Here is a 26,112-nt window from a genome sequence, read left to right as displayed (position 1 = left end):
GCATGACGGGTACACAGGCTTCCGTGAGCAAAGCATGTAGCACAGTCCCGGATGTATAGAACCTGCTAAGGAAGTGGTGGGTATTGTTTCACCTGGGATAGATGCAGTGCAGGTCTCTGGGGTTCCCACATAGGAGAAACAATGAGGAATGATACAGTGTTGCAGAGCCAGGTAGGTGTGTGTCTGGGTGTGTAGACAAAGGGAGAAGCCTAAATTGAACTGGAAACAGTGGAAGGGGGTGCAGAGCAGGGAATCCTGTTCTGCCAGCAAATCCTAAGAAATTAAAAGGTAAGCCTGAAAGCATAGCTGGGGAATGTTCCGGAATCTGAGAAATAAGGGTTGCCTTGTGTAGGGGCAGGAAGGACAAAGGGCAGGTTTTCTATGATCCAGCAGACCGGGTAAAGGAGGAGTCAGAGTCCTCAGTGGTTTATGCAGGTTTTTATTGGGATTACCAGGTACACGGCAGGCAGGGGCGCTTCACTCTGAGCTCTCCGACCTTCTCTCATATGCTCTCTGCTCTTCTCATGGCTCTGCTTCTCTCTCGGCTTCTCTTTTGGCTTCTACTGGCGTCCTCATGACGCCGCCCTTAAAAGCCCAGTCTCAGCCCAGGTGTATCCCATCTACATCTGCCCACACCCTACTCCAGGTGCCCGCCATCAGACATGCATTCAGGACCGCAAGGATCCATCATCTATCCTGATGGTGAGAGGGCAGAAAAGCCTGATTTTTTACCTTACCCTACACCTTGCTTTCCAACTGAAAGGAAGGTTTAATTTACTTTTATTGTAACAGTGTGGTCCCCAGGAAAAGGGAAAGTTCCAAGCTCTCTGCCCCCACCCAAGGGAGGGTGGAGCTGAGCAGGGAAGGGAAGAAGCTGCAGAGGAGACTGGGGAAGGAAGGAAGCAGGATGGAGAGCCAGAAGGAGACCTGGAGGAGGCACATGGAGCAGAGAGACATGTCAAGAAGCTGCATTTGCTTTATGGTCTTGGACTGGTTGAAACAGATGTGGGTGAGAGACCTGTGGGGGGGTTACCAATGGCAGCTTTGATCTTGATTCTGATTATGCTGTTTTCCTTTCAGACTGGTCTGGCAACATGTTTCTGACCCTTTTCTATGGGTCCCCACCTGAAGGTGCTTTAGACTTGTTGCAGGCTTTCGCACCAGAGAGGCCCTGTTTGGCTGGACATTTACCCACAAGGGATGGGTAATTTGGGTGCTTGATTTGGAACTATGTTCTTCCCCATTCTACCCCTTTTCTGTACTGTACACTAATTGCTCCTTTCCTTGGGAGGGGGCAGGTCTTATGCACTAGAGTATGTTTTGTCTTGATGCGGCAGATGGGCTGATGGCAGAACCAATTTAGAGTGAACAGGTTTGGGGTACCTCTCTCCCTATCCTGTTATAATACTCCTACCCTTCAGGGCCTCCTATTTGCAATTATGCTAATTAGTTGTGCTTATTACCCCAGGGCCTGGAGGAGGAGCATGGCTTGAATTGGGCAGGTTGGTTGTGATCCTTCAGCAGCACTAGCAGACCCAGTTCCTGAGAGCCTTGTCTACAGTCAACGCTGACTGGAAATATGCAGTTATAACCAAGACTTAAGCCTCAAGTGTCCCTGAAATGCCAGCTTTGTGGCTGTGATGAGTTGGTGCAGGGAAGGCCCAATATAAGGCCAGCCAATTACTTTACACACAGTATATTCTAGGACTATCATTTACACCCTGTGCAGGTGGCTGTCCTGGCTGTAGTAGATTATTTAGTGGGAAGAGAAGGGACAATTGTGACATTTGCATAGCAAGATGACACATGAAAAGGAATGGATTCAGAAGGTGAGCAATTTAAGTGATGAGATGTCAGATGAACTATTTTCTTTCTATTTGTGTTTACTAGATTTTCATCAATGACAATTATTAATTGGGGGGATAACTACTACTGTTGTTTTTTGAAAACAAAATTACTTCATCTTGTCAGCATTAAAAACTGTCTATAAGTTATAAGCATTTTTACTCATTTACTGCTCAAATTAAGGCTTCTCCAGCTGTTGGTAACAATTGACCGTAGACCTTAAAAAAAGTCTGCCCAAACCACCAACCAGATTCTCTTTCAGATGTGTCCACTATAAATACAAAATGATAGAGGCTTAGAGGAGAATATTTCAAAGGAGGCCCCACAAGACCAGAAACTGGAGGTGGAAGTATAAATGATTACCGTAGTCCTTAAAGTAGCTATAGCAAAGGAAAGTATCCAGAAAGACAGAACAGAGGTGGCGATACACAAATCGGGGGCCATTAAAAAAAAACCACCAGTCCTTTCAAATCTAGCTAGTCAAACCAAATAAAGAAAAAAATCCTTAGGTGCTAGCTCTAGAAATAATTAACAGTAGTTAACAATACCACAAAGTAACGAACCCCTGCCAAAAAGATGTGTCTTATGGCTCTCCCCGGTGGCGCAGCGGTTGAGCGCTGGGTTGCGAAGCTGCCTGCAGCCTCTGCAGAGCCTGTTCTATCCCCGGCTGCTCCCCGGCCACCAGAGGAGGGTCCCACATGGCGCGCAGACCTCTCCTGCCGCCCGCTGCTCCCCTCAGCAGTGTGATTTGGTCCTTCTGCCTGCTCTGCTCCCCGCTCTGGCTCTAGTGAATTCTCTCACCCTCCCGCGCTTCTGACTGTACCCAGTGCTTGTATAAATAATAAACAAATAAATCTTTAAAAAAAAATGTGTCTTTGGGACTTCAGAAAGTGCAATTTTTGCAATGGCAGGATGCAGCTCTCCTGCCTGTCTACGACTGTGCAGGCTTCTCTTTTTGCAAATGTGTCCCTTTCAGGGGCAGCTATTTCTGCCTGCTTGTGCCTGTACAAGTGTCCTTTATTTCCTCCTTTCCCTTTTTTATATAATAAACCTGCCCTAGGTGATATACATAAACATCTCCTTCTGGAACAGGGCTGTGGCACCATTTGACTTCAGGCTTGGAAGAGCAGGGAGGGCGATTGTAGGGTAAAGAAAATGTCAGGCTTTTCTGCCCTTCCGCCATCAGGATAGATGATGGATCCTTGTCCTGAATGCATGCCTGATGGCGGGCACCTGGAATAGGGTGTGGGCATAGGTAGATGGGATTCAGCTGAGCTAAGACTGTGCTTTTAATGGCGGTGTCACGGGGACGCCAGCAGCAGCAGCAGAAGCCGAAGCAGAAGGTGAGCAGTAGAAGCTGAAAGAGAAGCCAAGAGAGAAACAGAGAACACCAGAGCCCAGATAGAGTGAGGATTTGCTGGGGGCTGGGAGGCCTGCCAGCCTCCCGGCCCCCCAGTACCCCTGCCTGCCACGTACCCGCTGAACCCCAATAAAAGACCTGCAAAAAACCACTGAGGACTCTGACTGCTCCTTTACCCAGTCTGCATGGGATCAGAGAACCTGCACTGTGTCCTGTCCTGCCTTACAGCGATGTAGAATATAGTAGCTTAGTCTTCACAGGTTGACTATGAAAAAAAGCAAAATGAGAGATTAGCCAATAATTTGAAAAAAAAATAAAAAGTCCTCCACATTAAGATTCCTGCCTTACCCTAGGCAGAAAAATTACTTCAAGGTAAATCAAAGAAATAAATATGCAGAACAAAGCCTGGAGAATGTAGATAAAAATATGATGCTTAAAGGTAAGAAACAGGGTTCCATAAAACTTCAAAAGAGGTTAAACACACAGTCCCTGATACAGCAGAACAAATGAAAGCTGATTCTGTTAGGACACAGCTCCTTGTTGCCTGAGGTCACAGAAATGAGAAAGAGCTGAAGGTTTTGGGCTCATCATGGAGAAGTGTGATTGTAGGGTAAGGAAAAATGTCAGGCTTTTCTGCCCTTCTGCCATCAGGATAGATGATGGATCCTTGCAGTCCTGAATGCATGCCTGATGGCGGGCACCTGGAGTAGGGTGTGGGCATAGGTAGATGGGATTCACCTGGGCTAGGACTAGGCTTTTTAAGGGCGGTGTCACGGGGACGCCAGCAGAAGCTGAAAGAGAAGCCAAGAGAAGGTCGAGAGCCCAGAGTGAAGACTTGCTGGGGACTGGGAGGCCTGCCAGCCTGCTAGCCTCCCAGCGCCCCTGCCTGCCATGTACCTGGTAATCTAAATAAAAAGCCTGCAAAACCCACTGCTGACTCTGACTCCTCCTTTACCCCGTCTGCTGCATCAGAAAACCTGCTCTGTGTCCTTCCTGACCCTACAGTGATGAAGAAATATAAGTAGGTACAAAGATTGGCAGATCTACAACAATCACTTTTCTCCACACCTTCTCTATATTAATAGCATGGTGTAAGGGCAGGACTGGACACAGTGCAGGTTCTCTGATCCCATGCAGACCGGGTAAAGGAGGAGTCAGAGTCCTCGGTGGCTTTTTTGCAGGTCTTTTATTGGGGTTCACCAGGCATATGGCAGGCAGGGGTGCTGGGGGGCCGGGAGGCTGGCAGGCCTCCCAGCCCCCAGCAAGTCTTCACTCTATCTGGGACTCTCTGGCGTTCGTTCTGCTGCTTCTCGGCTTCTGCTTCGGCTTCTACTTCGGCTTCTACTGCTGCTACTGGCGTCCCCGTGACGCCGCCCTTAAAAGCACAGTCTTAGCCCAGGTGAATCCCATCTACCTATGCCCACACCCTATTCCAGGTGCCCGCCATCAGGCATGCATTCAGGACAAGGATCCATCATCTATCCTGATGGCGGAAGGGCAGAAAAGCCTGACATTTTCTTTACCCTACACATGGTTGCCTGCAGTGAGAGAAATAGCAGTTTGTCTAAAAGACAACACATTGGTTCCCAGTTTGAGGACTCCATGAAGTCCCAGGTTTTCTTCCATCATTTCTCATTCTCCTGAATGATGAAAAAACTCTACTCCTAGTGTCAATACAACTCCCTTTCCCACATTGTTTCCCAATATTTCCCCTGATAGATCAACTTAATGAATTGAAAAGACTCTGCCAGGTGACTTGCCTAAGACCTAGAGATGGGAGCTCAGTCCTTAGGGAAGTCTTGGAGCTCAGCTGGTTGGGGGAGAGGGAAGAGAGTGAATATGAGGGAGGAACTGGACACTGAGTTCAGGGCTTCTCTTCCTTCTGAGCACAGTGAAGTCAGGGCAGGAAGTGAGGCAGGGCCTGGCCCATCCTGGGTACCAGGGCTGAACCTGGCAGCTGCAAGCAAAATTGCAGCACTGTGTAGGGTAAGTTGGAATCACTGTGGGTGTCCCAAGCGGTGCAATAAAGAACAACAGCATCACTTTTTTCCAGATTTCAGACAAATTCACAACTCTTTCCTGAGACTTCATGAGCATGGTATTTTCCTGAACTGATTCCTGCTTCCACCAAGTCTTTGAGCCAGGGAATGCAAAGTAGAGAAGGCGGTGTGGGTGGGGCCTTTCCCTCTTGATGTCTATACCAGTGGATGAAGTTGATGGTTTGGTCAACAATATCACACGTGATTACAATGGATGCTCCAGTGCACTTGGGTATTGACATCTTTCTACCTTCTGAGTTGAAAGATATCTGACTGGCTGCAAAAAAAAAGAAAAAAAAATAGTAAGAGTTTGCTCAAATCCCTTCATGTGGCCTCCCACTCCTGAAAAAAATAGAAAAATTCCATGAGCGTCTATGCAATATACTTACTGGGAGCCAAGAAAACTAGGAGTAGAGCGAGAGCCCACAGCATGGCTTCCTGCTGACCCTTGGAAGGGAATAGACCAGCTGGAAAGAGGAGCAGAATACAGCCTCACAAGTCAAAACCTACTCAACTACTGAGCCCAAGGACAGAGGCAGTGAGCCAGCAGGGGCTGCGAGGTAACTGAGGCTCTGTCCTAGGAGAGGCCAGGCTGATGGTGCAAAGGAAATGGTGCTGGGGGCCCTGGGGGAGGAGCTCTGCCTCTGCTCAAACCTTTTATGAGCCCCTCCTGTGGCAGCTGAGAGCAGCCCCTCTAGGGGCGCCAGTGCAGTGGGACCCAGAGCAGGGGCAGATGGAGAGCAGGGGAAGCAGGCTGGGGAGGGGCACTGCAGACAAAGCTGCCTGTGCCCAGTGCAGTGAGCAGTCCTGAGTCAGCCTGGCTTCATGCAATTCAGCGGCAGTTTTAAAGCATCTGCCAAGGTCTTTTCTTTGATGCAACTTCTTTGTTCTTACCCTGAATCAATTTGCTTTTCATACTTGTGAGTAAGCTTGAAGGAAACCAACAGCAATTCTGATGAGTATTGGACCCACTTTAGTAAAAGAAACTAGATCAGTTATATTGGGCTACTTTTGACTCTCCTCGAAGGTAAGTGAGTGTGTGTGTCTGTACCTGTTAAGGATGAGGGGGACAAAATCTGGTAGAGGATATAAGTTCATCTCAATAAAAGCAACCTCACGTAGGGCCGCCAGATTTAGAAGGAAAAACAAATACAGTGTGGTGGACAGTTCTGAAACCTACTTAGTCAAAGAAATTTCATGTGTATCTTGAATTCAAAACTTGGGCACCCTGTGCTTTATTTACTGAGAGCTGTGGTTTACTTGAATTTATAGAGGGAACAACTGGTAATTGAATAGTATGGCAAAATCAGGTGGAATTTTACAACATGTGCACAGATTGTCATTCACTACCTTTATAATTTTTTGGCTATATGGTCAAAATACTACTAATAATATAATAGGATATCTCAATCATTGTTTTTCCCTCTTTGTCTAAGGTAATCCATGTTCTGCTGTCTAATCAGATAGCTGGGATTTGAAAAGGGGACTGGGCTCATCTTGTTAGGGACACATGCATGTGTTAATGAAGCTGCATCAATGGACCCAATATCCCAGAGTGAGACGCAGGAAGCAGGCATTCAGTGTTGTATCATCGTGGACTGGTGGCATTTTTTAGTTCAGCCATGAAACCTAGAGGCCTGGAAGGAGTTTGATTAAATATATGAAAACCTCAGAACAAAAATATGACTTGTAATATACAAAGTCAAAAATGAATTGTGTTTAATGGGGTTGGGGTGGGGTGGGATTGGTGTCTTCCTGTCCTAAGGTAATTTGACCTGAAGATAGGCTGATGCTCTCCTTGCACAGAGCAGGCCAATGCTGGGCTTTAGATGTCACTTACCTCATTGATAAGGGATGCACTGTGCCGCTGCAAGGCTGGTTCCCTTGCTGCAATTTTCTTTACCTCACTGGTCATCAGTGGGGTTTAAAGACCTGTTATCCACAAACTGCTATTCTTGCATAGCGGCTTCAAAGCGAGAGTCTCTCCTGCTGTGAATCCAAGTCTAAGCAGAGGGCTTTGTTTTTTTTGCCAGCTAGACCAGAATATTTGTTCACAAGTCTAAGCTCAGTATTGCACATTATCTTCTCCTGGTCCTGATAATTGTACATGTCACATATCAAGAGAGTAGGATTATTATGGGGATGATAGAAGGTCTATAAAATCATTGCTGGCTTAGTGCAAATATTCCAGCATGTATTACTGATTCAGCCAACTCTGAGGTATTGCCTTGTAGAAACACAGGAAGTGTCTATTCATGAATCTTTTTTTCTATGAATTCATGATCCCTGAATGGTCGTAGGTCTCTATGGATAATGCTGCAGGGCTACAGCTCCACTGTGTGTGCAGTGAGCCCCCTGAAAGCACACCCTACTGCTTCAGGATTCATTGGTGCCCTGGGGATATTTTATACAAATTCATGGGAAATATGGCATGTGGGAAAATTCCTACCAGGGTGAGTAGCAGTGCTTGCCTTTTTTTTTTTTTTTTAAGATTTATTTCTTTTTCTGTATAAGCACTGAATACAGTCAGAAGCACGGGAGGGTGAGAGAATTCACCAGAGCCAGAGTAGGGAACAGAACAGGCAGACCGACGATGTACACTGCTGAGGGGAGCAGCGGGCAGCAGGAGAGGTATGTGCACCATATGGGGTCCTCACCCAGCGGCCAGAGATCAATCAAACAGGTGCTGCAGAGGCTGTGGGCAGCTTCACAACCTGGTGCTCAACCACTGCACCACCAGGGAGTCCCAGCAGTGCTTGCCTTTTAACACTCCCTGTCTATGTCTCTCTTTATGTATCTCATTTCCTTACTCAGCTTGAAAAAATAATTAAAATGAAAAAAAAATAAGGGTGTCAGCAACCTGAATTGTATATTGCATTTTCATTTCCTAAAAGAGTCATAGAAGCTGTTGGTTGAACCGTCTACACTGTGACATAATTGGGAACCAGTGAACGAATCTTTATCACAGTGGACTGGTAAAGGAGTTGACAAGGGAGGGCGATGTGAAATATGAAAGCTTAGTTTTCACAAGTTGACTATGAAAAAAAGCAGGAGCAATGAGAGATTAGTCAATAATTTGAAATGGCCCTCCATATTAAGATTCTTACCTTATCCTAAACACAAAAATTACTTCAAAGCAAATCAAAGAAATAAATGCTGAACAAAGACTTCATACTATTGGAGAATGTAGATGAGAATATGATGCACCAAGGTAAAGAACAGGCTTCCAAAAACTTCAAAAGACTTTAAACACAGTCCCTGGTACAACAGAACAAGTGAAAGCTGGTTCAGTTAGGACACAGCTCCTTGTTGCCTGAGGTCACAGAAATGAGAAAGAGCTGAAGTTTTCACTTTGGGTTTTGGGTCCATCATGGGGAAATGTGATGAGCTGTCAGAGCAGCAGCAGCAGGGCCGCCAGGAGAGCAGGGTTTCTGTGCTTCAGAGAAGTCCAGAAGGCAGTCACGTATGAGGCTGGGCATTGGCCAGTTTCAGAGAGAGATGTATTTTATCTGTTATTGCTAATAAATATAAGTAGGTCACAAAGATAGGCATATCTACAACAATCATTTTTCTCCTACACTGTCACTGTATTAAAAATACCAGATTGCTTATGGTGAGAGAAATAGTGGTTTGTCTAAAAGGTAAGTAATGGTTCCCAGTTTAAGGTGTTCATGAAGTCCCAAGTTTTGTTCCATCATTTCTCTTACTCCTGGGAGATGAATAAGCCCCATTCCCAGTCCTCATCTCTGGATAAGGATTGGGTCAATGTATCAGGACAGCTGCCTCACCACTTGCTCTCCCCATGTCTCCTCTGCTAGACCCAGCCCAGGACATCTTGTCTGTGCAGGGAGCAGAATCCACTGGCTCCCGGGCCTAGGAACTGTAAGGACTCTGTGCCAGGTGACTTGCCTTAGACCTGGAGACGGGAGCTCAGTCCTTCGGGAAGTCTTGGAGCTCAGCTGGTTGGGGGAGAGGGAAGAGAGTGAATATGAGGGAGGAACTGGACACTGAGTTCAGGGCTTCTCTTCCTTCTGAGCACAGTGAAGTCAGGGCAGAAGTGAGGCAGGGCCTGGCCCATCCTGGGTACCAGGGCTGAGCCTGGCAGCTGCAAGCAGAATTATGTGCAGGCGAGGGGAAGTCTGCGTCACTGTGGCTGTCCCAGGCGGCGCAGTAATATACACCAGCATCACTGTCTGCCAGTTTTCGAATCAAAAAATTACAGGTCCTTCCCGAGCCTTCATAAACATGGTATTTTTTTGGACTAATTCCGTCTTCTAACTCAATCATTTTGTCAGTGAGCGAAAAGTAGAGAAGGCGCTGTGGGGCCTCTCCCTCTTGGTGTCGGTACCAGTGGATGTAGTAGATGGTTTCGTCAACAATATCACAGGTGGTTACAGCGGACGACCCAGTCCTCTTGGTTATTGACAACTTTCTCCATTCTGAGTTGAAGGATATCGGACTGGCTGTGAAGGGAAGGAAAAAAAAGTAATGAGAAAGAGGTAGCTCCAGTCCCTTCTCATGGCCTCCCACTGACATAAAATGAAGAAAATCCTATGAGCTCTATGCAATACACTTACCGGGAGCCAGGAAAGCTAGGAGTAGAGCTAGAGCCCACAGCATGGCTTCCTGCTGACCCTTGGAAGGGAATGGACCGGCCTTTAGGAGCCGAATAAGGTCTCACAAGTAAAATCCTACTCAACAAGAAATCCCATGAAGCTGGGGCTTCATTCACAGGCAGCCAGGGGCTGTGAGGTAACTGAGGCTCTGTCCTAGGAGAGGCCAGGCTGATGGTGCAGAGGAAATGGTGCTGGAGGCCCTGGGGGAGGAGCTCTACCCCTGCTCCAACCCTTTATGAGCCCCTCCTGTGGCAGCTGAGAGCAGCCCCTCCAGGGGAGCCAGGAAGGGGGAACCCAATCTAGGGGCAGATGGAGAGCAGGGGGAGCAGGCTGGGGAGGGGCACTGCAGATAAAGCTGCCTGTGCCCAGTGCAGTGAGCAGTCCTGAGTCAGCCTGGCTTCATGCAATTCAGTGGCAGTTTTAAAGCTTCCACCAAGCTATTTCTTTGATGCTACTTCTTTATTCTTACCTGCAACCATTTTGCTGTTTATACTTGCAGTGAACATGAGGCAACCAACAGCAAATCTGGTAAGTATTGGACCCACCTTAGAAAATGACAGAAGATCATTTATATTGGTCTACTTGGAACTCTCCTCAGACGTAAATGGGTGTGTGTGTGTGTCTGTGCCCTGGTTGTGGGGGGCAGGAGAGGGGGTACAAGGGACATAAAATCAGGTAAAGGATTTCTGTTCATCCCAATAAAAAGCAATTCACACAGCACTGGCAGATTTAGAAGGAAAAAATAAAATACAATGTGGTGGGCAGTTCCGAGACCTTCTTAAAGAAATTTCATGTGTATTTTGAATCAAACTTACCTGGGCACGCTGTGCTTTATTTGCTGAGAGCTGCAGTTTACTTGAATTTAGAGAGGGCACAACTGGTAATTAAACAGTATAGCCCAGCCATGGTGGAATTTTGTGACGCGTACACAGATTGTCTTTCACCATGTTTATATTTTATTTGGCTACATATTCAAAATACTAATAATAAAATAACAGGTTGTCTCCGTCATTGTGTTTGCCTCTTTCTCTAAGGTGATTTATTTTCGGCTGTCTTATCAGATAGTGGGATGGAAAAAGGAAGGAGACTGGACTGATCTTCCTTTCTTGTCAGGGGCGAATGCAAGTGATATGATGCTCCCTCCGTGGCAACTCTGAGGGCAGAATATTCCAGTGTGTCATGCAGGAAGCAAGCTTTCAGTGTCTTGTCATTGTATCTCATGGAGTGTGCGTTTTTCAATTACGCCATGAAACCTAGAGGCCCGAGAAGGAGATTGATTAAAATGTATGAAAACCTATGGGATAAATACTGTTTTCAGTTTAAAGACGGGGAAGCAGACTGGTTTTTTAAATAAGTTTTTTAAGGCTGCACACTTCAACGAAATTTGGTTGGGCTATAAAGTCAAGTCTGGCTGGAGACAATGCAAGGCTTCATTTAGCCACTTGATCCTAATAAAACAGAGTTGTTTCTTGCTTCAAGGAAGGGACAAGCTTAGAACTCAATCCCTGTCCAAATATTTTGCCCACTCTAGCTAACATGGGGCCATTTGATGCAGAGGACTGATGAGAAGAGATGAAGGCCCTGTAGTGACATGACAGTTGTGTCATGTGTGCTCTTGGGCAATTCACTTCACCTGTTTTGGCTCATTTGTAAAAAGGACCTTGTGGGGTTATGTGGACAGTAAACAGTCTTCTGTGAGCAAAGCATGTAGCACAGTCCCTGACACATAGAACCTGCTCAGGAAGTGGGGGTATTGTTGTTCCACATGGGGCAGGTGCAGTGCAGGTCTCTAGGATTCACACATGGGAGAAATTATGAGGAATGATACAGTGCTGGAGAACCAGGTAGGTATGTGTCTGTGTACGTAGACAAGGAGAAGCCTAAATTGAACTGAAACAGTGGAAGGGGGTGCACAGGAGAGAATCCTGATCTAGCAGCAAATCCTCAGAAACTGAAGTCTGTGAGATGTAGCTGGGAATGCATCTGAAACAAACTTTGAGGAATAAGGGTAGCCTTGCTTTGCAACTAAAGGAAGGTTTCCTTCAATTTTACCAATTATCCCATGGCTTCTGGATTGATTTGTTGCTAGTTTGTTATGCTTATAACAAATACCCCAGGCCCTGGAGTTGGGGTTGGGGAAGAAGGCGGCTGATTGGGCAGGGAGGTGGAGGTCCTGCAGGCTCACCAGCAGACGCAGTTCCTGAGAGCTGTGCCTGTTGTAAAATATGAATGGAAAATACTCAGTTATTCTCAAGACCGGAGGCACAACTCTCAACCAAATGCAAGCTTTGTGGCTGTACTAATTTGGTGAATTTTAACCAAATATAAGGCTAATAGGATTCTTTGCTAACAGTATATTCTTGGGCTATCATTTATACCCTCTGCAGATGGCTGCCTGGCTGTAGTAAATTGTTAAGTGAAAGAAAAGGGACAATTGTGACATCGGCATAGCAAAATGTCCCATGGAGAGATTCGATTCAGATGGGGAGAATTTGAGTGGTGACAAATCAAATGAATATTTTTCATTGTCCTATCTTTTCATCAATTAAAAAATGTAACTTTGGGAGAAAAAACTCACAACTTGTGTTCTAAAAAAATTATTTCATCTTGACAACATTAAAAACTGTCTCAATAATATAACCATTTTATTCAATTATTGCTCAAATTAAAGGATCACAACTGCTGGCAATAATCAGTCATAGATCTTAATGAAATCTGCCCAGACTTCCAACCAGATACACTTTTTGGTGTGTCACCTGTCAAATATAAAATAATTAAGTAGGGCCTTCCCGGTGGCGCAATGGTTGATCGTTGGTTTGCGAAGCTTCCCGCAGCCTCTGCAGCACAGTTTCAATCCCTGGCTACTCCCCAGCCACCAGAGGGTCCCACATGGTACACAGACCTACCCTGACGCCCGCTGCTCCCTTCAGCAGCGTACCATGGTCCTTTCTTCTGCTCTGCTCCCCGCTCTGTCTCTCTGGTGAATTCTCTCACCCTCCCGCGCTTCTGACTGTACCCAGTGCATGTATAAATAAATAAATCTTTTTTTAAAAAGTGTGATTTAAAAAAATAATAAAAAATAAAATAATTTAGTAATGAGTTTGTTTTGTATTTAAGGGAAGACAAAGCATGGACTGGGAGAACGCAGTTCCTCACAACAGGAGCGCACCCTTCCCAAGGGTGCTTGGGCTCATGAGTTAGTTAATAGAACATTGGCAGCAGCAGCAGGGAGACAGGGCCCTATCAGCTGGAGGGTGGGGATTTCCTGCTAAGGCATGAAGGTCACTCAGGGAATAATGGACTATTTGGCCTGGGTTCACAGGCTGGGGTTGCAAATCTGACCTTACTTAGAACATGGTGTAACGGCACAAGGACACGAAGCAGCATCGCTATGATCCGAGAAGATGGCGGGTAAAGGAAGAGTCCTGGCTTTTATTGGGATTTACCAGGCACATGGCAGGCAGGGGTGCTGGGGGGTCAGGAGGCTGGCAGGCTTCCCAGCCCCAGCAAGTCTTCACTCTTTCTGGGCTCTCCGGCCTTCTCTGGTGGACTCTGCTTCCCTGCTCTCTTGTGGTTCTGCTCTTCCGTTCGTTCTTCTTCTCCTGTGGTTCTTTCATTTGTTCTGCTGGTGTCCCCATGACGCCGCCCTTATAAGCCCAATCTCTCAGCCCAGGTTAATCCCATCTACACATGTCCTCACCCTACTCCAGGTGCCTGCCATCAGGCATGAATTCAGGACCACAGGATCCACCATCAATCCTAATGGCGGGGGCAGAAAAGCCTGACACTTTACTTACTCTACACATGGAAATCACTACAGATCCCTGAACTTGAAGGATTGACTTTCTGGCCCAGGGAATGTGTTTCTGGTCAAGCACAGTATTTATAGGGACACAAAAGGCTTCTAGATTTCAATACCTGACATGGCACCTGGGCAGGAGCAGCACTGTCTTGGCTCTAAAATCCATTTCCACTGGTCATATTTGTTTTCCTCTCTTCTGTCCCTGTTCTTAGTGGGGTGTGTCTCTGCTGTTCGCTAAGTGGCATGAAAGGAGATAATCATCTACAAGAGACATACATCAAGAAAAATAATAGGAGAGGAATCTGGGTCAAAACACAGTCACAATGTAGCCATGTCTTTCCATCAGCCCTCCGGAGGAGTTTGGAGGGTCTGATCAAAATCAGTGATCTCCAGAGGAGAGATCATGTGTTGCCTGAGGGGGCAGTACTTGAACTCAGCCTGAGTCATCCTGCAGCTTCCATGAATGAAGCTGTTCTCATAGAATCAGAGGTCAGTCAGACAGTTGGGGGGTGAGGCAGACCCTGCCCCAGGCAGGATGTTCATGAGGAGCCAAGTAGTGAAGTCTGGACCTTCAGATTTATCCTCTGGGACTCTGTTGGGCCTTATCTCATCTGGTACAGTGCTCTCTGGCCATCAGGAATCTGAGAACTAGGGCCTCCCCTGGTGGCACAGGCAGTTGAGTGCAGCTGCTGTGAAGCTGTCTGCAGCCTCTGTGGAGCTAGTTCAATCCCAGCTGCCTGGCGAGGGTCCGACATGGCGAGCAGACCTCTCCTGTCTCGCCTGCTGCTCCCCTCAGCAGTGTATTTCATCACTCTGCTTGTTCTGTTCCCTGCTCTGTCTCTGGTGAATCCTCTCACCCTCCCGCACATCTGGCCTGTACCCTGGTTCTTGTATAAATAAATAAATAAATCTTTAAAAAAAGAGGGAGATAAATTAGACATTTTGGAAAAAAAAAGGAATCTGAGAACTAATCTAATTGGACGTGTTCATTTCAGTCATAGGGCATACATTGCATGGCACAGGTGACTAACTAGTGAAATGGGCAAGTGCTGGGAAAGCAAATGGAGGAAAGCCATTGGTATATTTTGACAACAAAACTGTGTATACAAATTTTGTTCTTTTTTTTCAATTTATGTCTTTATAACATCATGTGTTTAATAGTTTTTTTTTTCTTAATTGTCTGTTAAGACACTGCTTAAAGATCACAGAGACTTTGATTCATAAAGATGAAAGGGAGGGTCTTCATTTTAGTTCCTCATTATTTCTCATTTTATTATTTTTAACTATTTATTTATGGATACAAGAACTGGGGTAGAAGCCAGCGGCATGGGTGGGGTTGGTTTGAGAGGATTCCCCATAGACAGAGTGGGGAGCAGAACAGGTGGACTGACTGAAATACACTGCTGAGGGGAGCAGAGCGCCAGACAGGAGAGGTTTGCTGCACCATATGGATTAGTTCCCAGCTTGGGGATGGAACTCATGCTGAGGTGGCTGTCCATAGCTTCACAGTATTATGACTTAAACCCTTGCACACCGGGGAGGTCCCAGTTTTTCATTTTATACAGGTGTTTGTTGGAGATCCCAGGGCCATGAGCTCCCTGGCAGGATGGGAGCACCCACTCCCTCCCTTGTAGCCTGTGCCCCTTTCCAGAAATAAGTCTGTCATCTCAGATCCAGCAACTACCCCCAGCGAACCTATGGTGTTAGACACAGGATCATGCCCTTCCATCAACATTGACCTCTTTTTTTATCCCTTGAAAATAATTAAAGCATGAGGCACATACCAGTGATCTCAGTCAATACATGACAAAAGTTCAACTCCTTGACTCACACAGGAGTACCTGAAGTAATCCGAAGTTAAGGCTTACACGGGGTGCCTTTAAAAATTTGACTTGAGGTCCTCCCCTGTGGCAGGCATAGCCCTATGGGTTGAGCTCAGCACTGTGAAGCCAGGGAGATTCCCACATGGTGCTGCAGACCTCTCCTGTCTCACCCTCTGCTTCCCTCAGCATTGTATTTCGGTCCTTCTGCCTGTTCTGCTCCCTGCTCACGTCTGGTGAGTCCTCTCACCCTCCCTCGCCTCTGGCCTGTACCCCAGCGCTTGTATAAATGAATAAATCTTAAAAAAAAAATTTGGGGTTGAGCAAGCCCAGGATTAATTCAGTTACAGGATGCTTCCTTACAAAATACATGAAAAGACACTATTAAGTGTCCATTCATAAGACCAGATATAATGCAGAGAATGATACAAAGATGTACTATAAAAGGATAATATTACATCCCGTTGTTTGGAGATTTGGCTTGAAAAAGAAGAGACTAAGTAGGAATTATCTCACAGATAAGTGGAATTTAGAAATAGGAAGAATTTGATGCTAAATGTACTATTGGTATTGGCATTGGTGCTGGTTTCCAAAGTAGGATGCATAAGACAACATGTTTGGTATGCAAGAAAGAGTTCATACTACTTTTGTATTTGCTTTTACCTTATCTTTTAATTTTAATTGTTAGTGTATGTAAGGTAAAATACCCAGTGCATTTCTACCTTGGCTCATGTAACTTATTACTTAAAACAACTACTGGAAACTGGTCCTAAAACTTACACACAAAATAATAAGCCATTATGGGGGTGTGGGGAAATAAGTAGAAATATATGCTTCTCAAAAATCAAGAATTATTTTATTTTATTTATTTTTTTTTTTTAAGAATTATTTTAAATTTAGAGTAACTAAGATCTTTTGTTCGTGGAATAGGGCAGTGGCCCCAGTTTTAAAAGGGAAGTTCTGACTTCACGCTTTACCCTTAGGGGAACTGGCACTACACTGAAGGAAGAGCAGGGAGTGTGATGTGAAATATAGAAGCTAACTTTTCACAAGTTGACTATGAAAAAAAATCAGAGTAATGACAGAATAGTCAATAATTTGAAATTGCCCTCCACTTGAAGATTCCTACCTTACCCTAAACACAAAAATTACTTCAAGGCAAATCAAGGAAATAAATATTGGCCTTAGCATTATTGCAGAATGTAGATGAGAATATGATGATGCACCAAGGTAAGGAACAGGCTTCCTTAAAGCTTCAAAAGACTAAACACAGTCCCTGGTACAACAACAGGAGAAGTGAAAGCTGGTTCTGTTAGGACACAGCTCCTTGTTGTCTGAGGTCACGGAAATGAGAGAGAGCTGCAGTTTTGACTTTGGGTGTTGGACTCAAAATGGAGAAATGTGATGAGCTGTCAGAGCAGCAGCTGCAGGGCCGCCAGGAGAGGAGAGTTTTAGTGCCTGGGAGAAGCCCAGGGGGCAGTCATGTGTCAGGCTGGGAATTACCAAGTTTCAGACAGAGACATATTTTATCTGTTATTGCTAATAAATATAAGTAGGTCACAGACATAGACTAATCTATAGCGATCAATTTTCTCCACACTTTCACTTTATTAAAAATACCATGGTTGCTTATGGTGAGAGAAACAGTAGTTTGTCTAAAAGATAAGACGACAGTTCCCAGTTTGAGATCTCCAGGAAGTCTCAGGTTGCATTCCATCATTTCTCTTACTCCTGAGAGATGAATAAGCCCCATTCCCAGGCCTCATCTCTGGATAAGGATTGGGTCAATGTATCAGGACAGCTGCCTCCCCACATTGCTTTCCCCATGTCTCCTCTGCTAGACCCCGCGCTGGAGACCTTGTCTGTGCAGGGAGCAGATTCTACTGGCTCCTGGGCCTGGGGGAGCTGAAAGGACTCTGTGTGCCATGTTGTTTCCTATGACCTAGAGATGGGAGCTCAGTCCTTAGGGAAGCCTTGGAGCTCAGCTGGTTGGGGGAGAGGGAAGAGAGTGGATATGAGGGAGGAACTGGACACTGAGTCCAGGGCTTCTCTTCCTTCTGAGCACAGTGAAGTCAGGGCAGGAAGTGAGGCAGGGCCTGGCCCATCCTGGGTACCAGGGCTGAACCTGGCAGCTGCAAGCAGAATTATGTGCAGGCGAGGGGAAGTCTGCGTCACTGTGGCTGTCCCAGGCGGCGCAGTAATATACACCAGCATCGCTGTCTGCCAGATTTTGGATGACAAATTTACAGGTCCTTCCCGAGCCTTCATAAACATCATATTTTTCTGGACTAGTTCCGTCTTCTAACACAACCTTTGAGCCAGTGAACGAAAAGTAGAGAAGGCGGTGTGGGGCCTTTCCCTCTTGATGTCGGTACCAGTGGATGTAGTGGACGGTTTTGTCAACAATATCACAGGTGATTATAGCGGACGACCCATTCTGCTTGGTTATTGACAACTTTCTCCATTCTGATTTGAAGGATATCTGACTGGCTATGAAGGAAAAAAAAAATAATAATAATAATAAAGAGGTAGCTCGAACCCCTTCGTGTGGCCTCCCACTGACATAAAATGAAGAAAATCCCATGAGCTCTAAGCAATATACTTACCAGGAGCCAGGAAAGCTAGGAGTAGAGCTAGAGCCCACAGCATGGCTTCCTGCTGACACTTGGAAGGGAATGGAGGAGCCCTTAGGAGCTGAATATGGTCTCACAAGTGAAATCTTACTCAAGAAAGTAGGCCAGAGAAAGAGGCTGGGAATGAAGTTGGGGCTTCATTCACAGGCAGCCAGGGGCTGTGAGGTAACTGAGGTTCTGTCCTAGGAGAGGCCAGGCTGATGGTGCAGAGGAAATGGTGCTGGGGGCCCTGGGGGAGGAGCTCTGCCTCTGCTCCTACCCTTTATGGGCCCCTCCTGTGGCAGCTGAGAGCAGCCCCTCCAGGGGAGCCAGGGCAGGGGGCCCAGACCTGGGGCAGACTAAGAGCAAGTGGAGCAGGCTGGGGAGGGACACTGCAGACAAAGCTGCCTGTGGGCAGTGCAGTGAGCAGTCCTGAGTCAGCCTAGCTTCATGCAATTCAATGGCAGTTTTAAAACTTCCACCAGGGTCTTTTCTTTGATGCAGCTTCTTTATCTTACCCTAAACCACTTTGCTTTTTATACTTCTGAGTCAACATCGCAACCCACAGCAAATCAGATGAGTACTAGACCCACTTCAGTCAAAGAAACTAGATCAGTTCTAATGGGCTACTTTGACTCTCCTCAAAGGCAAATGGGTGTGTTTGTCTGTGCCCAGGGGGGTTAAAATTAGTTAGAGCATTTCAGTTGGTCCCAATAAAAGGCCACTTCACAAATTGCTGCCGGATTTACTAGGGAACATAAAACAGTGTGGTAGGCAATTCTGGAAACTGCTTGATCAAAAAAAAAAAAACCTTCATGTTTATCTTGAATTCAAACTTCCTGGGGCACTCTGTACTTTATTTGGCAGTCCTGCCTTCAGAGGGTATAATGGTATGGCTGCTTAGTGGAATTTATAACGGGGTCTACAGGTAATTTAAAAAGTGTAGTAAAATCGGGCCTCCCCTCGTGGCGCAGCAGTTGAGCACTGGGCAGCGAGGCTGCCCACAGCCTCTGCAGTGCCGGTCGTTCCCCGGCAGCCGGCGAGGGTCCCACAAATGACAAAAAAAAGGTCGTAAAATCATAGCAGAATGTGTATGGTATGTTCACAGATTTTCATTCACCACTTTTATAAATTATTTGGCTCTGTTTAATATACAAATAGAATAGTAGGATGCCTCCATCATTGTTTTGGCCTCTTACTCTCAGGTGATTCATGTTCTGCTGTCTCATCAGCCAGCTGGGGTACAGAAAGGAAGGAGACTGGGCTGATCTTCCTTTCTTGTCAGGGTCACGTGCATGCGATATGAGGCTGCCTCAGTGGCAAAATATCCCAGAGCGTCCTGCAGGAAGCAAACTTTCAGTGTCTTCATTGTTGTTGTTTTTATGTTTAATCATGGAGTGGAGGCATTTTTCAATAAGGCATGAAACTGAGAGGCTAGAAACAGAGACTGATAAAATATAGGAAAACCTCAGAACAAAACTAGCTTGTAACATAATAGTATAATTGTGCTCAGTGGGGTTGGGGTGGGGTGGAGGTGGGGAGCTTCTGGTCCTAAATTAATTTGATGGGAAGATATGTTAACACAATCTATGCACAGAGAGGGCAATGCTGGGCTTGGGAATTCACTTCCCTCCTGAGCAGAGAATGCATTGAGTTCAGACAAGGCTGGGTTCCCATGTTTCAGTTTTCATTAAGTAGCTCAGGGGGGGGCCGTCAATGGGTGTTTAAAGACTGGTTACCCACGTCTGCGGATTCTTGCAGAACTGCTTTACAGGGAGGGTGGCAGCAGCCAGACTTGACTCTATGCAGAGGGCTTTGCTCTTTTGCCAGCTAGACCAGAATATTTATCACAGTTCACAAGTCTAAGCTCAGCATTGCACATTATCTTCTTCACCTGGTCCTGATAATTGTACATGTCACATGTCGAGAGAGCAGAATTATGGTGACAATAGAACCATAAAAAATTTGCTGCCTTAGGGAAAAATTTCCAGCATACAGATTATTGTTTGTATTTCTGTTTCTGTTAACCCTCAGGTGAGATCTTGCAGAAATACAGGGAAGTGTCTGTTTATCCTGAATCATTATATTTTCCTATGATTTCATGATCCTTGAATGGTTGTAGGTCTCTGTGGTTTGCTGCCCAGTGCTGCAGCCCCATTGTGTGTGCAGTGACCTTCCCAAAGTCACACTCCCCTATATCTAGAGCACCTGGAACCCCGGGGGGACATGTAATACAAATTCACAGTAAAATTAGCATACTTGTGTTTGAGAAGATTCTTACAAGGGTGTCAGTAACAAGGGATTGTACACTCTGTTCATTCCCTAAAAGATTAAAAGAAGCTGTTGGTTGACCAGAATGATCACAGTCTGGGCTGTGACATGGTTGGGAACCAGTGACTCTTTATGCAAATCACCCTCATCACAATGGGCTGGCAAAGGAGTAGACTAGAATCCACAGAAAGTCAGACTAGGTGGATGTAAGGTCCCCGATTCATTTTCCTGTGCCCAGTGCTGCTTTGTGCCGCCCCAGATTCTCAGGAAGCAGCAACAGCTCCTACCAGTGCTGTGGCATTACCAGAGCAAGTACAAGTTCTAGGAAAGTTGAGTGTAGGCCAAAAGCCTCAGGCAAAGCTGTGGCCCTTGCCTGCTTTCCCACAGGCTCTGTGACTGCCAGGTGTACTGGTCTTCAGGGCACTGTGGGTGCACATCCACTCCACACAGCTGCCAGTTTCCCCAACTTCCTTGCGCTGATATGGGCCAGACCCAGCCTGGGGGCTCAGCTCTCTGGGCATGACCCATAAACCAAGTGCCCAGAGATGGAGCTGCCACAAAGGTATTTTCTTTGATGCAATTTTTTTTATTCTTGCCCTGATCCACTTTGCTTTTTATACTTGTAAGTAAACTGAAGGCACCCACAGCAAATCTGATAAGTAGTGGACCCATTTTAGTCAAAAAAGAAAAAAAAAAACAAAACCTGGATCAGTTACATTGGGCTGATTTTTACTCTCCTCTAAAGTAAGTAGCTGTGTGTGTGTCTGTGCCCGTGCAGGGGTGTAAAATCAGATAGAGGATTTCTGTTCATCCTAATAAAAGGCACCTCACACAGGGCTGTCAGATTTATAAGGAAAAAGAAAATACACTGTGTAGGACAGTTCTGAAACCTACTTAGTCTAAAGAAATTTCCTGTTTGTCTTTAATTCAAACTTAGCTGGACCCAGGGCCTCCCTTAGTGGCGCAGTGGTTCAGAGCTGGGCTGTGAGGCTACCCGCAGCCTCTGCAGCACAGGTTCATTCCCCGGCGAAGGTCCCACCAAAAAAAAAAAAAAAAAAAAAAAAAAATCAAACTTAGCTGGACCCCCTGTACTTTATTTACTGAGAGCTGCAGTTTACTTGAATTTATAGAGGGAACACCGGTAATTAAACAGTATAGCAAAGGCAGGTGGAATTTTATGACATGTACACAGATTGTCAGTCACCAGCTTTACACATTTTTTGGCCATATGGTTAACATAATAATAACAGCAGAGGAGGGGCAGCCAGAATGTGGGGGAGGGGGTCCGTGGGGGAAGAAGTCCCTGAGAACCTTCCAGAAGACATTCATGAGTCGGACTGAGTATTGGTCCATTTCAGAGAGGCCACTGTCTGTTACTGCTAGCACATAAGTTCTTTAATATCCTTTGACTAAAAATCAATTGGGAAGATTATTGAGAAAATGACATTTTAAGGCTTCAGTCCCGGATTCTGATTCATTGTGGTGCTGCTACCCAAAACCTGCACTTTTATACAAAGGCTTCCAGGTACTTCTGATGCAGTGTATTTTGCAGTGCTTCCATGGACACACTTTGAGAAACACTGTTCTAGGAGTTTGGAATGCCAGATGAATGTTCAAGTGTTCTCACAGACAGTTGACTGGTTCAAATAGCATGATCTGCACTCATGGGCTATCCATAATTCAGAGTTAATTTTACATCTTTAATCTTGGCTGAATATGGCAGCCACAATCCTTTCCTAAAAATACTATCAAATTTTTATTTAGTGCAAATACTGAAATGTTGTCATTTCTACTTACAATCAACAGAAAAATCACAGATATGATATGTTACTATCCGGATGCTAAATCTTCAAAATACAGTTTGTATTTCACAAATGAAGTTGCGCGCAGCTGGGCTACTGCTCTAGTGCTCAGTACCACTGGTGGCTCGTGGGTACTGGATTGCACAGCACAGATTCTCCTCCAAATGCTTCAGAAACGCTGAATGGGATGATCTTTACAAAGGTCCCTTCCTACTAGACAGCTCCCCAAGTCCTCAGGGAACTGAGCCTATCTGCTCAGGAGCTCCCTTTGGTAATTTGCAGAACAGCCAGGGAGCAGGCACAGTGTCTTGGATGGGGTGGGATTAAACCAGGTCAACCCCAGGGAGCCAAAGGTGGGAGTTACCAGACCTGGGCAAATTAAGAAATCCAGGTGCTTTTTGAGCGGCTGCCAAGGCGGGGCGCCAGGCTGTGGTGTCCCAGGCCGCGCAGTAGTACCTTCCCTCGTCGCCCTTCTGCAGCCTCAGCACTCTCAGGGTGCAGTTGGAGCCTTCCTCGGAATACGTGGCCCTGACTTTATCCGCTTTCAGGACCGAATCCCACTGCACATCTGAATTGGCCGTGGCCAGTCTGAGGAGCCTCTCGGGGGCCCTGCCCTCCTGGTGGCGGTACCAGTGGATGTAGCTGACCTTGGTGCCGACCACACAGGGCAGGAAGGCCGAGCTGCCCGCTCGCCTAGTCAATGACAGCGGCTGCTCCAGCGTGACTGCTGCCAGGGAGCCTGCGAGACATGGAGGTGAGGCAGGGGATGGGGACCCTCACAGCCTCCTTACCCATCTCCCCATTCCCCAGCCTCCCACATCTTCTCCAACACCCCAGCCCCACTCTGGCAATACAACAGATGGAAGAACAGGACTTACAGGGAAACTGGAGGGCCCCCAGGAGGGCAAGGAGCCCCAGCATGGTTCTGTGTCTGCCCAGTGGACTGAAGCCCAGAGACCCCATGGTGCTCATTGCAGGGAGGAGCCTTCTTGATGGGGGGCAGGGGCCAGGTTAGAACCTGAGCAGCTGCTTCCTGGCTGGGGCCAGAAGGTAACTGTGAGAGAAAAGGGGAAGGAGGGAGAGGGCTGGGGAAAGACAAAAGTCTGACCACGTGGCGAGGGGAGGGCTGATAAATGTGACAGTTCTGAGAAATGCTCCAGAAAGTTGGTGGACTAACAATAGCAGCAAGAGCTGATCAGTTTGGCCGTTTACTCCTTTCGCACTGCACTGAATGGTTTATGTTCATTGTTTTATTAAGTCCTGAAAATAGCCCTATGGAATAAATAACATTGCGTTCAGCTTAGAGATGGGGAAGCAGGTTGGTATTTTTAATAAGTTTTGCACACCTAAAGGAAATTAGGTTGGGGTCAAGAGTCAAGTGTGACTGCAGACAACTTGGGCTTCATTTAGCCACTTCATCCTAATAGAACAAAGAGCAGCTGCTGGCTTCTTACTTCAAAGGAAGGGACAAGCCCAGAACAGCAATCCCTGTCTAAAACGCTGCCAACTCTGAGCTGACATGGGATCATCCGACGCAGCGGTCTTCTGAGGCGAGAGTGAATGGCCTTCAGTGACATGATGGATGGGTAACGCTGGTCTTGGGCAAGTCACTTCACCTCCTCTTCCCCCTTTGTAAGAAGGGCCTCATGGGGTTGCATGGACAGTAAACAGGTTTCTGAAACCAGAGTTCAAAGACAACAACAGATAATGATCACATAGTGTTTCCATGTAGCCTATGCAGCGTATACAAGCAGATTCAGACACTAGATTTAAAGCCCTCCCTTTCTCCTTAGCCCCTACCACAACCTCAAACAGAGGCTCCTTTTGATGTGTCAACGACAAATATAAAATGATGGACTCAGTAGAAAAATTGGGAGGAGGTATCGAAAGACCAGAAACTGGTTCCTAGAGACCAGAGAAGGGAAGTAGGGTTAGAAATGATGACTAATCACAGTTTTTAAACAGGCTATAGAAAAGTAATGTATCCCAGAGGAGCAGATCTAAGGTGGATTGGGAGGCATTGTAAAACATAAAATCTAGCTGCTCAAACAAATGTAGAAAAATTCCCTGGCATTAACCCCAGAAATCATTAATTAAAAGCAGCTACAATTCCACAGAGGAATGAGCCTTTCCCAAAGAGAAGACTCTATCCATGAAATTTTTGCACAAGCAACATGCAGCTCTCCTGCCTGCCTGTGACTGTGCAGCTGCTTCTTTTCACCAAACCTCTCCCTTGGCAAAGCAGCAGAGGCAGCTCCCCTCCCAAGACTGCCCCTGACACTGTGTAGGCTTCCCTGCTGGAGACCAGCTCCAGCTAGAAGTCGTGTCAGGGATCTCAGAAAGGAGAGGACAGAGTCGGTGAAGATTTTTCTCTTTCTCGGAGGGCTGAGGGGAAGTGGAGTGAGGTAGGGTTGAGGAAGACACAGACACTTTAGTTCATGCAAGTATCTCCTGCTGAGGGTCTCAGCGGGTCTTTATTTATACCTTAAGATCAGCGGTGGGATTACATCAGCTTAAACATTGAAGCAGAACAAAGACAATCAATACATATTTTCTCATGATTATGTGAAGACTCCCTTGGCCTTACACCTATAGGCCATTTCTTTGGTAACCTAAGAACAATTAGTTTCCTAGGTATAGCTCATTTACTAGCATGATCAATCACACAAGACAGCACAACATTTGGCAACATTTAAACTTTCCCAATTACAAACGTGGGTGTAAAATTCCTATTCTATATTCAATTACTAAAATCAATCTATTTTCTAGCACTCAATTATCTTGGTTAATATATTAATTACTTGAAGGTGGTCTAAAACAGTTCATCAAATCTACGTAAGTTCTACTGAAGTCTAACTCTTAACTAGAAATTCCTAACCTCCATGCGGCCTGCGAACTATTGACCTCATACACCAGGAAATGTATTGTTGCTGCAAACAGGTACCCCCCAGGTTAGGCTGTGGTTTCCAAGCACAGCTGGTTCAGGGCAGCTTGCTCTCCATAGTTCTCAGGGCCAAAACATTTCTATCCTAACTATACCTTTAACAATTTTTACTTCTTTAGTGATAGTTCATGGGTAAGAACAATAAGCCAATTGTCACCTGGGTCCAAATTAGGTTTTCACATGCCAATTAATAACTAACTTACTTCAGCATTAACCAAGAACAAAGAGGAGAGTATTAGCAGGCTATGCCATGGAGACTCCCTAGTTCAGATCTTCTTTGGGAAGTGCAAGAACTTCCTTCTTCTGGGAAGTACAACTTTCCCTCTTCGGGGAACACAGGAACTCCCAGCTTCTCCGGAGTCTCCCCCAATGCCCGGACCTTGTCAAGAGACAGCATGGGAGGCACGGCCTGCCGCACTTCCCTTTGAGCAAACCTGTCCCTTTCAGGAGCAGCTCTTTCTGCCCCTCTTGCGTCTGTGCTTGCATCCTTCTCTTTCCTTTCCCATTTTTATGTAATAAACATGCCCTTAAATATAACTAAATGTCTCTGCCTCCAGGGGAAACTCACTCTGTGGTGAGAGTTCTTTTTTTTTTTTTAATAAATTTTATTTTTATATTCCCCATACAATTGCTATCCCCTTATTTTGACCCCAATCCCTCCCCTCCCCACCCCCCACCACCCATAGAGTGTCTCTGGTTCATAGTTGTTTGTTGATTTTGATTTTCACTTTCTTATAGTTATTCATTTTCCTGGTCCCTTATTTAAGTTTTCTAGACTCCTGCTATGAGTGAGACCATCCGGTATTTTTCTTTTTCTTTCTGGCTTATTTCGCTGAGCATGATCCCTTCCAGCGCCATCCATGTTGCTGCAAATTGCTTGTGTTTATCTTTTTTGAATGCTGAGTAATATTCCATGGTATATATGTACCACATCTTCTTGATCCAGTCATCTATTTTTGGGCATTTGGGCTGTTTCCAAAGCTTAGCTATTGTAAATAGTG

General features: G+C 45.9%; 1 gene segment (V, D, J or C); it reads right to left on the bottom strand.

The window, feature by feature from the left end:
- Positions 1 to 18,131, bottom strand: part of LOC119249988 (T-cell receptor gamma chain C region DFL12-like) — a 98,433-nt gene extending 80,302 nt beyond the window's left edge. Inside the window, 2 exon segments of the C gene segment in view lie at positions 17,661 to 17,972; positions 18,089 to 18,131. Coding sequence covers positions 17,661 to 17,972; positions 18,089 to 18,131 — 355 coding nt within the window.
- Positions 18,132 to 26,112: the final 7,981 nt, after the last annotated feature.

This window comes from Talpa occidentalis, unplaced genomic scaffold, assembly GCF_014898055.3.
Source record: "Talpa occidentalis isolate TD23 unplaced genomic scaffold, MPIMG_talOcc4v2.1, whole genome shotgun sequence".
NCBI classification, from domain to species: domain Eukaryota; kingdom Metazoa; phylum Chordata; class Mammalia; order Eulipotyphla; family Talpidae; genus Talpa; species Talpa occidentalis.
Note: the sequence above shows the minus strand (reverse complement) of the source record. Positions and strands in the feature narration are given on the sequence as shown.